At 36.5% G+C, this 16,455-nt stretch overlaps 1 protein-coding gene across 1 annotated transcript; it reads right to left on the bottom strand.

Annotated features, from left to right (window-relative positions):
* Positions 1 to 15,151: 15,151 nt before the first annotated feature.
* LOC142539080 (uncharacterized) lies at positions 15,152 to 16,233 on the bottom strand. Its single transcript, XM_075644372.1, has one exon. The coding sequence runs from the start codon at positions 16,184 to 16,186 to the stop codon at positions 15,527 to 15,529; it is 660 nt and encodes a 219-aa protein (XP_075500487.1). The 5' UTR covers positions 16,187 to 16,233; the 3' UTR covers positions 15,152 to 15,526.
* Positions 16,234 to 16,455: the final 222 nt, after the last annotated feature.

Raw genomic sequence — 16,455 nt, 5'->3', positions numbered from 1 at the left:
AGACCCACTAAGGCTCCCGAAACTGCCCAAAAAGCTGCTGGTCAGAACCCGAACTTGGTGAACACCTCAAACCCTAATGTCTTACCTAGCCAAACTCGAGCTTAGCCCACCCACGGCGGAACCAGACCTGAACTAACCCACTCCTGGACCATGACCAAGCCACCCACAATCCTTACCCAGCCCTGTCATGGACCCAAGAGGGTCAGCCCCTTGACTGAAACCGAGCCATGCACAGCTCTACCTGCTACAACTCTCGATCCACTCACTACAAGCCTCGGCCGAAAGCATTCCCGCCAAAATCCTTCGGCCAACGCCACAAAGACTCGACTCCAGCCTAATTTCTCCTTCATCCTTGACGTGAACAGCCCTTAAACACATGACCATAGCAGCCCCTTGCATAAAAATTCAAGAAATCGTGAGCATGAATAAAAATAATGGACGGTTTCATGTCAAACTTGTAACCAATGCAACCTCGAGGTAGATCACTAAAATTTCGAGCAAATACAAGAATTTCAGCATAATAACGGTGTGAATGATGAGCAAATGGAGATGCATGCGTGCCTTGATGATTATATGCTCATAAACTAGAAGAAATGCGCGTCGAGGAGGCACCGGAGGAGCGGGGAATGATCTTTTCTTGAAGCTAAGGGGAAAACCGATACTTGGCTGCTGAAATGCTTCGAAAAGCTGCTGCAAGGAGGGGGAGGGGACGGCTGCTGATGGTTAGGGGTGTTTAGGGTTTGTAAAGCTAGGTTTAAGTTAATATATAACACCTTAATGGGCCCAAATAAAAAATTAAGTGGTTTAAAAGAGTTTTGAGCCCATTAGGCATTAAAACCAATCCATCAAGCCGAAAAACACTCCCGAAAATTATTTTGTTTTAATACATTTTTGAAATTATCGCCCGAGTCCTCAAAAAGTCCTCCGATTCGATAAAATTTGTGTACCGATTAAAAATATGACCCGACGAGTAAAAATATCCAACAAAGCCCAATTTTTCGAAAACACCCTTAAAAACACCTCATATTAATTAATTAAAATTAATCATGTAATAAAAATATTTATCCTGATAAATCCTCGGTCTCCGTTCCTCGTTCGAGCGCAAAATGCATCTAGAAACCCTAATGCGTGAAACTTTAAACTAATCATGAAATAAATCCTAACCATGCAATAATTGTGCATTAAATGCATAAAATCATTAAACATATATTTTAAATAAAACCCTAGATTGCATGCATTCATGTTACGTAATTTAAATTTCCTGGACCTTACAACTCTCCCCCCTTAAAACAAAATTTCGTCCTCGAAATTTAAAACATACCGAATAACTTCGGGTAGCGACTCTTTTTCTCGGTCTCAGTCTCCCAAGTAACCTCCTCCTCGAAATGATTCAGCCACTTGACTTTGACCACGTGGATCACCTTGTTCCGGAGCCTCCTCTCCTATCTGTCCAAAATTTGAGTGAGTCTCTCCTCGAATGACAGGTGTGGTGTCAGCTGAAGTAGCTCATAGTTCAGCACATGCGAAGGATTCGACATGTACTTCCGCAGCACAGAGACGTGGAACACATTATGAACTCCCACAAGATTCGGCGGCAATGCAACTCTGTATGCGAGTGTCCCAACTCTCTCTAGGATCTCGAATGGTCCGATGAATCTAGGATTAAGCTTGCCCTTCTTCCCAAATCTCATCACACCCTTCATCGGTGCGACTTTCAAAAAAACGTGATCCACTACTGCGAACTCAAGATCTCGGCGCCTCTGATCTGCATAACTTTTCTGGCGGCTGTTAGCGGTCCTCATCTTGTCCCGAATCTTCACCACTAACTCTGCGGTCTGCCTGAAAATGTCCGGACCTAACTCTGCTCTCTCTCCTACCCCATCCCAATACATTGGTGACCTACACTTCCTCCCGTACAGTGCCTCGTATGGAGCCATACCAATCGATGCCTGAAAACTGTTGTTGTACGTGAACTCCACAAGAGGTAACTTCGGCTCCCAGCTGCCCTGGAAGTCGATCATGCAAGCTCTGAGTAGGTCCTCCAGAATCTGAATCACCCTCTCTAACTGTCTGTCTGTCTGAGGATGGAAGGCTGTACTGAACGGCAGCTTAGTACCCAAAGCCTGGTGTAGACTCTTCCAGAACGCAGACGTGAACCTCGGATCCCTGTCTGACACGATGGACAATGGAATCCTGTGCAGTCTTACTATCTCTCTGATGTATAGCTCTGCGTACTGAATCATGGTGAAAGTCTTCCCGATCAATAGGAAATGAGCTGATTTAGTGAGCCCATCAACTATCACCCAGATGGCATTATATCCTCCAGTAGTCCTCAGAAGCCCTGTCAAACTCGGGAATAGGGAGTGATCTCAGCTTCTATATAGGTCTATGATGCTCTGCCTTGACCTGCTGACAAGTCAAACACTCGGAAACGAATTTCAGAATATCCCGCTTCATGCCCGGACACCAATAAAGAGTACGCATATCCTTATACATCTTCGTACTCCTTGGGTGGATGGAGTACGGGGTGCTGTGGGCCTCACTCAAGATATCTGCTCTAAGATAATCACTGTCAGAAACCCATAGACGGTCCCTATATCTGACTATGCCGTCCAAAACTGTGTACAGTCTCTGGCCCTTAGTATCGTCCCTTTGTCTCAACTTCTGCAACTGCTCGTCAGAAGTCTGCCTTGCCCGAGTTCTGTCTCTCAATGTCGGTTGTACTGTCAGAGTAGCAAGATTTGGGGCATCGCCCTTGGCATAAACTGCAAGCTCGAACCTCTGAATCTCCGCCTGTAGCGGTATCTGTACCGACAACTGAGTGATCACTGCGTGCTTTCTGCTCAGTGCATCTGCAACCACATTAGCCTTACCCGGATGATAGCTAGTGTCACAGTCATAATCATTCACTAGCTCTAGCCACCTCCGCTGTCTCTTTGGTAGACCTTAAAGTTTTTGAATGAGGCATAAGCAAGGAATATTCTGATTGCTTTCAGCCTTGTAACTAGTATATATGTCTCGTCATAATCTATTCCCTCTTCTTTCCTATATCCTTGTGCTACAAGCCTCGCTTTATTGCGCACAACTGAACCATCTTCTTTTAGTTTGTTTCTGTACACCCATTTTGTACCTATTATAGTTTTAGAAACATGTCTTGGAACTAAGTTCTGGACATTGTTATGGGTAAACTGATTTATCTCTTCTTGCATAGCATTTATCCAGTTAGGATCAGCAAGAGCTTCATCAATTTTCTTCGGTTCAAGTTGAGAAACAAAAACTGAATGAATAAATAAAGTAATCATTTGATTTCGAGTTCTTACCGGATCAGATGAGTTACCTATCACCAATTCTGATGGATGAGATTTCTTCCATCTGTATTCAGCATTTGTTGCATCGATCTCAGCAACTGCTTCAGTTGGCAACTGAATATTCTCTTTAGTTTCAGTTGTTGCTGCTTCAGTTGGTATTTGAATATTATCATTTAGCTCTACCAACTGATTATCAGGAACAATTTCTTGTTCAACTGATTGATCCAACACTTCTGGTTCATGTGTTTGAAGGATATTTTGATTGATGTGATTTTCTTCTTCACTATCATCCTCCAAACTTATATCTGTAAAGCGATCAACTAGCTCAACTGGATCAGTTGGCTCATCAGTTAGTACAAATTCATCAAATACAACATGAATTGACTCTTCGACATTCAAGGTGCATTTGTTAAATACTATATAAGCTTTACTAACTGATGAATAACCAAGAATTATTCCCTCTGCAGATTTAGCATCAAAGGCTTTTAAATGATTTTTGTTATTATCGAGAATAAAACATATGCAGCCGAATATTTTGAAATAAGAAACCACACTTTTACGTCCATGTCAGATATCATATGGCGTTTTCAAATGATTTTTATTAATCATCGATCTGTTATGAGTGTAACATGCAGTGTTTACTGCTTCTGACTAAAACCTATGAGAATTACCATAATCAGCAAGCATTGCTCTAGCAGCTTCTTTAAGGGTTTGATTTCTTCTCTCAGCCACACCATTTTGCTGAGGTGTTCTAGCTGCTGAGAGCTCATGCTTGATCCCAGTATTCTCTAAAAATTGTGATAGATTTTGATTGATGAATGCAGTCCCTCGATCAAACCTTATTCTATCAATACCAACTGATTTTTCATTTAATAATCTTTTGAAAAGCGTAATCAGTTGTGCAGCAGTTTGGTCTTTTGATTTAAGAAAGATAACCCAAGTAAATCTTGAAAAAGTCATCAACGACTACCAAGGTGTATTTCATTCCCCTAAACTCATGATTGGTATAGGACCAAAAAGATTCATATGTAACAGTTCTAAGAATCTGGATGATGATTTACTCCTCTTGTTTTTAAATGAAGATCTTACTTACTTACCAAACTATCTATCTTGGGCAGACCAGTTACAAGATCATGGTTACTCAGACAAATAATAGACTTAATGTTTAGGCGGTTCAACCTTTTATGTCATAACCAGTTTTTAGAAGATTTTGAAGCTATAAAACAAAACGGGTGCATTAGGTTGATCAGTCTAACTAACTTTGTAAGTATTTCCACAGCGGTTGCCAGTTAAAATGATCTCATGAGTTTAGTTTCTAACTGTGCAAGTGTGTATGTTGATCTGAACTGAGAAATTGTTGACGCATAACTGACTGATTATAATCAAGTTATACTTTAAATTCTCAACTAGTAAGACATCTTTGATAGTAAAGTTACCATGGATAAGCTTATCTTTGCCCACAGTTTTACCTTTAGAGTTGTCTCCAAAACTGATGTTTGGACCAGTGTATTTGATCAGTTGGGATGGCAAATTTGCATTCCCTGTCATATGCCGTGAGCATCCACTGTCCAGATACCAGATTGATTCTTTGTTTGTACATGTCACATGCAATCACACACAATGAATAATTTTGGTACCCATCTATTTGGGTCCTAAACTGATTAGTCCTTTAGGAACCCAGACTTGGATCAGTCTGACTGACTTTCCAGTTGTTGTGTTCCAAATGGTTTTTCCCGGCTTGTGTGTGCTTGGTGTGTTGTGTGAAGATGAGGCAATATGTGCTTTAGCCTTGTTCAACTGGTTGTTCAGCCGATATCTTTTATGAACTGGTTTACAGTTATGGTAATTGGAATAGCCATTTGGAGAAATCAGGTGTTTATTGCTGAACCTTTTAGATGGCCAGCTACGCGAATCAGTTGAAGTTTTAGGGCTATAACCTATTCCATACCTTTTATCCTTGTTCTTATTTTCAATAGGTTGTTCAACTGGTCTACTCGGCTCAGGTTGTTCTTGTGCCACAACTGATTTGACAAAGTGGATATATTTCCCTTTGCCCATGTTCAGTTTTGGCTGAGTATCACTGGTAGAAGTTTCATCATGATTGCTAAAGCCTAAACCAGTTTTATCGCAAACTGATTTTTGCATATCTTGCATTTCATCTAGTGCAACTGATGATTTATTCTATGTCTGGATAAGCTCAGTTTGCTTTGAATTTTCAAGCGTTAACTGCTGAATCATAGATTGATTCTCGCTTCTTTCAGCATTCAGCTCAGCATTCTCCCGTTTAATACTCAACAGTTCAACTGATTTATCAGTTTCAGTTTTATCGTCATTGGGATCAGTTTGCTTTTCTTTGGCCTTCTCAAATGAGAGAGCAAGCTTGTGATACTCGTTGACCATGTCATGTAATGTGAAAATAAGTTCATACCGTGTAAAGTAAATTGAACTAAAATCAAATGCATGTTCACTGGTTGATTCTAGTTCTGTGTCATCAGCCATCAGACACTTGACTTCCTCATCATCGCTGGAGCTGCTCAATCTCTCAGGTTCTGATTCAGCTGTCAGATTCTGCCCATTTGGATTTACTTTCCTCAGCTAGAAGAACTTCATATTTATTTCTGAATGATTTCTTTTCATTTTTGGTTCTTCTCATGTGCTCATGTGATTTCTTTTCCTTTTCAGCTTACACTCGACTATCCTTCTTTGGCTTAGGACAGTCAGCAATGAAGTGTCTAGTTTTGCCACAGTTGTAACAAGAATTTGGTTCTTCTTTGGTGTTATTCTATGATATTGTCTATGAAAAGAGCCTTGATTTCTTCTCATGAATCTTCCAAATTTTTTGACAAAAAATGACATCGCGTCATTACTTAACTGATCAGCAGTTTTCTCAACTGAACCAGTTGGTTCCAGTTTGACAACACTAAGAGCTGTTGTAGCTGCTGGTGTAGAAGGTTCTCCTTCTCTCGTTTGCAACTCGAACTCATATACCTTCAGATCAACAAATAGATCATGTAATTCGACCTTATTCAAGTCCTTTGATTCTCTCATAGTCATTGTCTTAACATCCCATTCTTTGGGACGACATCTGACTACCTTCAGCGCTACTTCTTTGAATACACATTTCCAAGTGCATTCAATTTGTTTATTATGCCACTAATTCTCTCATCATATTCGTGCATAGATTCTCCAATCTTCATTTTAATATTATCAAATTTTTGAACAGAACCTGAGAGTTTATTCTCTTTGGTTTGCTCATTGCCTTCGCAGAGCTGAGTTCAACTTCTCCCAGATTTCTTTTGCAGTCTTGCACATCTTTATTTTGCTGAAAGTGATTTTATCCAGAGTTTTGTACAAGATATCTTTGGCCACATTGTCCAAATTTGCTTTTATTTTGTCCTCTGTTGTCCATTCTTCTTTTGGATTTTCAATACAGTTTGGTGTACCATCAGTTATGGCAACAACAGTGTTTGCTTTCTATATTCTCATGGGTCCGTCAGTAATGACATACCACATGTCATCATCTTGTGAAGCTAGATGAGCCTGCATTCTAATCTTCCAGTCATCGAACTCTTCTCTTGAAAACATTGAAATTTTGTTGAAGGAAGACATTGTGATCAGATTTTGTAGGTAGGAATATTCAGGAACAAGATTCAACTGCTATGATACCACTTGATAGGATCGGTTGGTAGGTGAAAGAGTGTTTAGAAATGGAGGGTTGAATAAACAGTCGACAATTTTACAACCTTTTCAAATAATGAGTCAGTTTAGTGATAAACTGATCTCGGGAATCTTGTTATGTCAATATCGATCTGTTAACTAATGAAAGTGCAGAAATAAACTGACTGACAGATAGAATAAAACTGAAATTAAGAGACAAGATTTATGGATGTTCGGAGATTTCAATCACTCCTACGTCACCCCTTCTATCTAGAAGATAGGATATTCACTAAAAGACTTTGATCAATACAAGAATTGTACATAACCACTTCAGTTTTGAACTTAACAATACCAAACTAAAACTCTTAGTTTCAATACAATTTATCAGTTCTTAGCTGATTTGAAACTACTTAGCACAACTGATCTCTATAAGATCAAATAATACAACAGTTAGTGTTTGTGCTTGTAAGCTCAAAGTATAGTCTTGAATGCTATGAATGTATATGCTGAGTGTGAGCTTTTGAAATCTTTTGAGTATGAACAGAAAGCTTATGAAGAGATTTCATCAGAATAATAACTTGGTAGTTCGGTTCGTATCTTCTCAGCTGCTCTTCTCGGCTATTTATAGGCTTTGCTTCCAACGGTAACAATGAATGCGTTTGAATCTTTCTATCTGTTGTTTGCCACGTCAAAATTCTTCTGGCAATCGTACACTGTAGCATTGCTGAAATGCGGAATTCCCACTACATGTTGCAGTCTGCTTTTGTACATTTTTCGGTTGATAGCTACATTCCTTAACTGATGACTTGTCAAATTGTTTTATCAGTTTGACAAAGCTGATAGGATTAGCTGATTGCTCTCAACTTGTCAAATTATTTTATCAGTTTGACAAAGCCGATAGGATTAGGTGATTGCTCTCAACTGATTGTAGTAAAACTGATCAGTTCCAACTGATCATCCAGTCTACTACATAGTTCAGTTAGCTTAGTTCAGTTGCCTTATCTGCGCCTAATCTTCAGTTAGGCAACCAATAGTTTGCGTATTTTTAGATCAGTTCTTTTCAGTCTTCTTGATCAGTTTGTTCAATCTTTTTACGCTCAGTTTGTCAAACTTCCGAAATTAAGTTTCCAACACAAAGCATTCAAGGCAACCATTAGTTGGTATATTCAGTTCTATTATATGTAAACGGGCTGATATTTGATGTTGTTTAAAATATGCTATTGTAGTAGCAATTTCCCTTATACGTTGATGTGTGTATGTACAATACAGGGACGCGTATTTGATTTAAATAAACATCATGTTTATCCAGTTAGTTTGAATATAACTGAACTATTATTTCTAGTTTGTGTGTTGCCTAAACTGCTTGTATGTTAAGTCGCTAAAATTTCATTAAACGCGTAAATGATTATATTTTTAAGGAAGAGTTTTTAAGTCGTTAAAATTTCCCTTACACAGACATTAAACAAGTGTTGGCTGGAAAGTGCTGCCTTCAGTCTAGACTAAGAGTTCAGTTAGGCTGTAGGGTAAGTCCTAAACTAAGTAAGATTTGTACAAAGTGTTGTATAAATCTAAGTCTTCTATTAAAACCTACCCGAGGAGGTAGAAGAGGTGACGTAGGAGCCGTTGAAGTTTCCAAACATCCATAAACATATATTGTGTATTAACTGCTTAACTTTGCTTTAAAACTGATTTGATCAGTTCGGCTGATATCAGTTCAGTTCTTACCATAACTAAACTGATACAGAACTGATTTCCATTATTTCATTTTATCAGTTTACACAAGCTAAAAGTCTTTAACTGATCGGTTTTCTTAACGAATGATTACTTCAAATATTTTTCCGCTTGGTTTAAAACAAAACTTGATTTAATTCATTGGTGTAAATATTCTTAGAACATGAGCTATTGCAGCTCATTGAAGAATATTGTGTTTGAGCATCTCGGAGGTGCCGAGCACACGATCCTTCACGCTAAACTAATCAAATACCGAAACATAATTGCATCCATAACAGGAGAATACGTTTCTTCGTAATCAATTCCAGGCCTTTGAGAAAAACCCTGTGCAACAAGTCGAGCTTTATATCTTACTATTTCATTTTTCTTGTTTCGCTTTCAAATAAAGACTCATTTGTACCCAACAGATTTTACACCTTCAAGTGTAAAGACTATAGGCCCAAAAACGTTACTTTATTTAGCGAATCCAATTCAACCTGGATGACATCTTTTCATTTTATCCAATCTTGTCGATTATTACATTCACCAAAAGATTTTGGTTCATGATCTTCATTTTCATTTATTATGTCAAATGCCACATTGTAAGAAAATATGTCATCAATTTTTTATATCTTTTTGGTTCCATATTTTTCCAGTATTAATATAATTGATAGATATTTCACGATTCTTATCAGTTTTTGGTTCTGACAGAACATTTTCATCATCAAGTATTTTTGCCGGAATATCATTCTCTATTTTGTGATCATCGAGTTTCTCTATGTTTTTTATTTTTCGAGGATTTTTATCCTTGGAACTGATTGACCTTCCACGCTTCAATCGTTTTATGACATCATGAGTGTCTTCAATTTGTTTCTTTGGAATTTCAATTCGAGCTGGGACATTTACAGCATGTATATATGATTTAATTACCCCTTTTGTGTCTGCAAATACATCTGGTATTTGATTTGCTATTCTTTGCAAGTGCACAATTTGCTGTACATCTTTTTCACATTGTTTAGTTCTTTGATCCAGATGTAATGAAGGATCGAGTGTGCTAGTGCCTTTGAAGGCATTTCGAACATTATATTCTCCAATGAGCTGCAATAGCTCGTATTCTAAGAATATTAACACCGATGAATTAAATCGAGTTTGGTTTAAAACCAAGCGGAAGAAACTCGAAGTAATCCTTCGTAAAGAAGACTGTTAAATTCGAAAAATTTTAATTTATGTAAACTGAATAACTGAAAAAAAGTAGATTAGTTTTTGCATTCATCAGTTCAGTTACGTTGACAACTGAACTGACGGATACTCTAACTGATCCAAACAATTTGAAAACAGCAGTTAATCAGTTAAATAAACAAGATATTTTTATGGATGTTCGGAGACTTCAACTGCTCCTACGTCACCCCTTCTACCTCCACGGGTAGGATCCACTAGAAGACTTTGATTTATACAACTACTTGTACAAACCCACTCAGCTAGGACTTACACTACTGTTTAAACTGAACTCCTAGCTACGACTGAAGGCAGCACTTTCCAGCCAACACTTCTTTAATGTCTATGTGTCAAAGACTACATAAACAAGTTTAACATCTTTGTGCAAGACTGTATTTGAGTGGTGGTATGTGTGCGTGTGTGTAAGAACTGAACAATGAATACACCAGAAAGATGTTCTCACACACTGAGGGAAAATAGCTTCTATACTAAGCTGATAAATCTTGAAGTGTTCCCTCGCAACTGGGCGTAATGCTTCTGAAAGCTGATTTGCAATGTGCGTGCCCTTCTTATTTTTCCACACTCTCTAAATCTCTGTATGTTGAGTCTTCACTGATCTTCTCTTTATGTAGGCGGAAAAACTGATCGTACAGTGAGACTCAATTATTGTATCTGTTGCATCTTGAATTCGTTTCTTGGACTTTGTGTCTCGACTTTCCGACTGCCCTTCTGAAACGTTTGTCTTTAATGCTCTGATGCAACGTCCATTATTGTCCTTTGACTGGACAATTACTTTGTACCTTTGTGTATAGCTGGAATCCACTAGAAAGAGCTTGTCTTGATCTACAATTGAAAGATTCTGACTGATGCTTCTAACTAGTCAGCTGAACTGATCTTCAATTGGACTGGTGAAATCAGTTGACTCGTCAGTTGAACTGATTTCACTCTCGTTCAGTTGAACTTATCAGCTGAGTTACTTCATCAGTTGAACACTCATTCGGCTTGCCAGGCTTATGAGATTCTCCTGCTGAACCACCTATCAACTGGACAATCAGCTGGACTGCTCAATTGACGTAACAGTTAAACTGATTCAGTTTGTGCGATCAGTTGGGTCTTCAGTTTGCGATGTAAAATAGCTCGAGACTGATCCTAGCCTCTGCACACTAAGGTAGAATATTAGTAACACAAAATAACATTTTTTATTAACATCAAAATCAAGATTGCGAACTTGAAAAGTTCCAGCATGTAACAATGATGATGTATACCATGTAATTTCCTTTTCGATATGTTTCTTTTCTCCCCTTAACATTGGGAATATTTCCTCATTAAAATGACAATCAGCAAAACGTGCTGTAAACACGTCGCATGTCTGAGGCTCAAGATATCGAATGATTGATGGGCTATCATAATCGATATAAATTCCGATGTTTCTTTGAGGTCCCATTTTTTTCGTTGAGGCGGCGCAATAGGCACATATACCATACATAAAAAATTCTTAGATGAGAAATGTCTAGTTCTTTACCAAAGGCAAGCTACAATGGGGAGTATTTATGATATGCACTTGGTCTGATGTGAATTAATGCAGCAGCATGTAAAATTGCATGTCCCCATATAAAAATAGGGAGTTTTGTTTTCATAATCATTGGTTTAGCAATCAGTTGTAGACATTTAATCAATGATTCAGCTAATCCATTTTGTGTATGTACATGAGCAATAGGATCCTCAACAGTGATTCCCATTGACATACAATAATCATTGAAAGTCTGGGAAGTAAATTCATCAGCATTATTAAGTCTAATTTTCTTGATTGTATGATCGAAAAATTGATTCCACAATTTTATTATTTGAGCAAGTAATCTTGCAAATGCCATATTCCGAGTTGATAATAAACATACATGTGACCGTCTGCTGGAGACATCGATCAATACCATAAAATATTTAAATGGTCTACATGGTGGATGAATTGGCCCTCAAATGTCACCATGAATACGTTCAAGAAACATGGGTTATTCAGTTTGAATTTTAGCTGGTGATGGTCTTATAATAAGTTTTCCGAGAGAACATGCTTTGCATTGAAACTTATTGCTTTGAAAGATCTTCAGGTTTTTTAGCGGATGACCATGTGTATTTTCTATAATTCTTCACATCATTGTTGAACCAGGATGTCTTAATCGATCATGCCAATTAATGAGTATTGAAGAATTGTCAACTACCAGGTTTGATTCAATTGGACTTATATATGTATAATGCAATCTAGTAGAGAGCATTGATAGTTTTTCAACTACATATTTCTTCCTGATTTATATGTAGTAAGACACATATTTCTCATTTCCTTCATTTATTGTCTGAGTATCATACCCATGATAATATATGTCATTAAAACTCAACAAATTTCTTTTCGATTGTGGTGAATACAAAGCATCATTTATCAGAAATTTTGTACCATTAGATAACAAAAAATGTGCTTTATCACAACTTTTTATCAAGTCTACAGAACCTGATATTGTATTCACCATTGTTTTTGTTGGTTTTAGTTCCAAGAAATATCTTTTATCTCGGAGAATAGTGTGCGTTGCACCACTATTAGGTATACAAACTTTCATGAAATTAGTTCCTTGTTTAGCTTTGTTCATAACATTTTTCAAATTTGAACTTAAAAAAAATATATGCAATGAAAATTACTGACAATATATATGTAGTCAAACACATATCATAATTATACAATAAAACATTAGTATATGAGCACATGAAAAATAAAATATTTTACATTTTTATTCCACAATATATTGATCATTTTCAGAAAAATCATTAAGAAAATCTGCAGCATCAAAATGAGTTGAATCACTCAAACGGTCACTGTGTTCAATGAAGTTGGTCTCTTTTTCTTTCCTCTTTATCGATTCTTTAGAGAGCTTATAAAGGTGCTTGGGGGCTCGACAAATACGAGACCAATGTCTTGGAGTGCCGCATCTAAAACAAGAACTTTCAAATCGTTTTGAGTGATTTTCATTAACACTCATGTTCTCATGATGTTTTTTTAGTGGGTGGTTCGTGATGCCCTTTTGAGATGAGTTATAGAAGTAAATATCTCGATTGTTTTCAAAATCACGTCCGCGACCACGACCACGACCACGTCCACGTCCACGACCACGACCACGACCACGACAACGACCACGATCTCGACTTTGACCAAAACCTTGTCTCTGAATTTGATTTTGGTTTTCAGGTTTAAATTCATTTTTACTTTCAACATTTACTTCTGGAAATGCAGTTGATCCAGTGGGTCATGAGTGATGATTTCTCATTAGCAGCTCGTTGTTTTTTCCGCCACAAGAAGACATGCGATAAGTTCAGAATATCTCGCAAATCCACATACTCTATATTGTTGTTGTAGAGTTATATTTGATCCGTGAAAAGTGGAAAATGTTTTTTCAAGCATTTACAATTCCGTAATCTCATGTCCAATAAATTTTAATTGCGAGATTATTCGATACATCGCCGAATTGTAATCACTAACTTTCTTAAAATCATGGAATCTTAACGTATTCCATTCATCACGGGCGGTCGGAAGTATAACTTCTCTTATATGTTCAAATCTTTCTTTTAATATTTTTCATAAAGCCATGAGATCTTTTTCAATGAGATATTCACATTTTAATCCTTCATCAAGATGTCGACGCAAAAATACGATAGCTTTTGCTTTTTCTTTTGATGATGAGATGCCATTTTCTTTAATGATCTCACTTAGACCCAATGACTCAATATACATTTCTACATCGAGAGTCCATAGCATATAATTTTTTCCTGTAATGTCGAGAGCAACAAATTCGAGTTTTGCCAAATTTGACATGGTGGTACTAGAAAAATAACAATGCATTTTATTAGTTAAGTTCTAAATCTATTAATATGACAATAAAAAGTAACGGATAAATTATAAGTACAAGCATTCTTAAAAATAAAGAAAAACGCGAGGCGGATATTCTCCAATAAATACAAGATTAGTGAGTATAATAACCAAAATAATTGTACAAAATAACCTTGAAAGAACCATCTTTTTCTTCTTCGAAAATTTTGATGAAGAAATTTTTTTAGGGAGGAAGAGTAAGTTTGGAGTTATTGAATGTGTTTGTAAAATCATATTTATAGTGTAAAAACTACCCGTTTATGACCGTTACAAAATCTTAAAAAATTAAATGTATGTATATGTAAATTTTATGGTAATAATATGATATATAATGTTAATCATGTTTAAATAATTATGTATATTACATCACAATATTATAATGAGGTGTCAGAGAGTCCTTTTATATAATAATGTGACATTATACAAATATATATATATAACTATTATATAACACAATAAAATATATAAACAATGAAATAATCACATCACTTATTATAATGAGGTGTCATAGTCTCTTTTATATAATAATATGATATTATTCAAATATATATACAATAAATAAACAGTAATACAATAAAATTATATAAGCAGTTTAATAATATAATCACATCACGTTATAATTATAATGAGGTGTCATAAACTTCTTTTATATAATAACATTATATTGTATATTAAATATATACACAATAAAAATAAACAGACAGTAAAATAAATATTCTTACTTTTGAATATTGTTACTTTTTTCTTGTGTTTTGGAGCTTGGAAAAATATAGAGAACCGAACCTTCGAGTATCGTGCTGATAACGTGTTAAAATTAAAGATTTACGGTAAAAATCTCAAACTTACAAAATATATTAAACTACACACTTTATAAAAAAATTTCTACTCAATTGTGTTCTTCTTCACAAATTGAGAGACATATTTATAATTTTTTTTTTGAAAATAATCCAAAAATAAATATATCATTACGTACATCATCACACATTAATTTTCAATATTTACAACTCTTATTTTAAATATTCAATAATTTCAACTTTTTATTTTCAACCATTATAACCATTTTTCTCAAAAGAGGCCTCGTCTATTTTCATCTATTTTTTTTAAAAAAAATTACTATTTTAACTTTCGTTCAAATATTCACAAATGTACTAGAATTGCAAAATGCATGTACACAAGATAGGAAGGAAATATCCACATCTCCATTGTATAAAAAAAGATGGAGTACCTGTTTCTATATTAGAAGTTATGATTAAATGATAAAGATTTTAAACAATATCTAAAAAGGCTTGAAACTTCTGTTGTAGCCACCAACTCTACAAGAAATAAATAAATAAAATTTCACCTCCTGAATTTTTAGAGTTCGTGCTGTGCCTGAAATTAGAAACTGATATGGCTGCAATGGGTCAGACAAGAAGCTGCATGCCATGCTACTTCGACAAGATTATAACGTAAATCAAATTTCATCACCATTAAATTGTCTGAGAATGAAAAAAATCTTGCAACTTCAAGATGCTAAGCAAACCTAAAAACACATGAAAATATAGGATGGGAGGGCCAAAAAAAAAATCTCTCTCTCGCCATCGAAAACCCGACACAAGAACTAGTAATGATCTAAAAGTTAGGGGCGGACGATCTTCTTGAATGAAAGAAATGAAATTTTGAATGAGGTTTCTCCAAAGGTTTCTTTAAAAATGCTCACTCGACAGGATCCGTAGGTCGTTCCCGGCCAGCTTCAAGTTGGTTTCAAATTGTGAAACATTGTTTTCCACTTGATCTCTTCAACTGCAGGAGACCAATATTCGTCATAATCTCCATCCACTTTCTCATCATCCTTTTGAAAGTCATGATACACCGTAGGGCTCGAGAAGCTGTTGATTCTTGGAGTAGCCAACAATAGGGGGCTCCCATTCGTGAGCAAAAGTGGAGCCCGACCCGTCGTATTACTAGTCGCCGCCAGCCTTCTGTTCCTCTTGAGCTTGAAATCCTTCCACCTTGCACTATGAGCTCGACAAGGCACTAGGGCGAGTGCCGGTTCCTTGTGATGCATCCAGGTGCGCAAGTACTTGGAAAAAGAATTCTTCGTCCGCTTGATCGCGATCAAAATCCTTGACATGGGATGTGGGAAGTTGCCATTTTCTTTGCTAGCAATCTTGAGAATTTCAAGCCTGTGTTTCGCTATGGAAATTCCCATACTTTGGAGGAATTCGTGATTGAAGTAAGGTATATCTTCTTGTTCTAGCTCATTTTGCGCAAACGCTAGGCCATACTCGTAGACCAAGGACGGATCTAGGCTTGTTTTCGAGAGCCAAGAAAACCAATCCATGGCCTGATATGTGTGTGAAAGGTGATTGAGTGTGTTCCAAAATATGATGCCCAAATGTTTTGTGGGCATATATATATGTAGTAAGTGTAAAGGGATTTTTGCAGTAATTTGACTTTTTTTTCTTTTGTTTAATGGGGATGGTAGTTGAAACTCTCTTTTTTGTTTTTGAAACTTACGGTAGTTGAAACTTGAATGTGACTAAAAGGAAAAAGGAAAATTGGGGATGTGGGGACTTAAAGTTAACAGTTATGGTTCCATACAATAATCACATATAATGTGAATCAAAACTTTATATATGAGTAGGGATTAAGAAATCTTGGATGTGAGAATTGCCTTGA

The sequence above is a fragment of the Primulina tabacum genome, chromosome 3 (genome assembly GCF_025594145.1).
Source record: "Primulina tabacum isolate GXHZ01 chromosome 3, ASM2559414v2, whole genome shotgun sequence".
NCBI classification, from domain to species: Eukaryota; Viridiplantae; Streptophyta; class Magnoliopsida; order Lamiales; family Gesneriaceae; genus Primulina; species Primulina tabacum.
Note: the sequence above shows the minus strand (reverse complement) of the source record. Positions and strands in the feature narration are given on the sequence as shown.

Bases quoted from the DNA above. Each gene is read 5' to 3' on its own strand.
- LOC142539080 (XM_075644372.1), bottom strand. From the start codon at position 16,186: ATGCCCACAAAACATTTGGGCATCATATTTTGGAACACACTCAATCAC.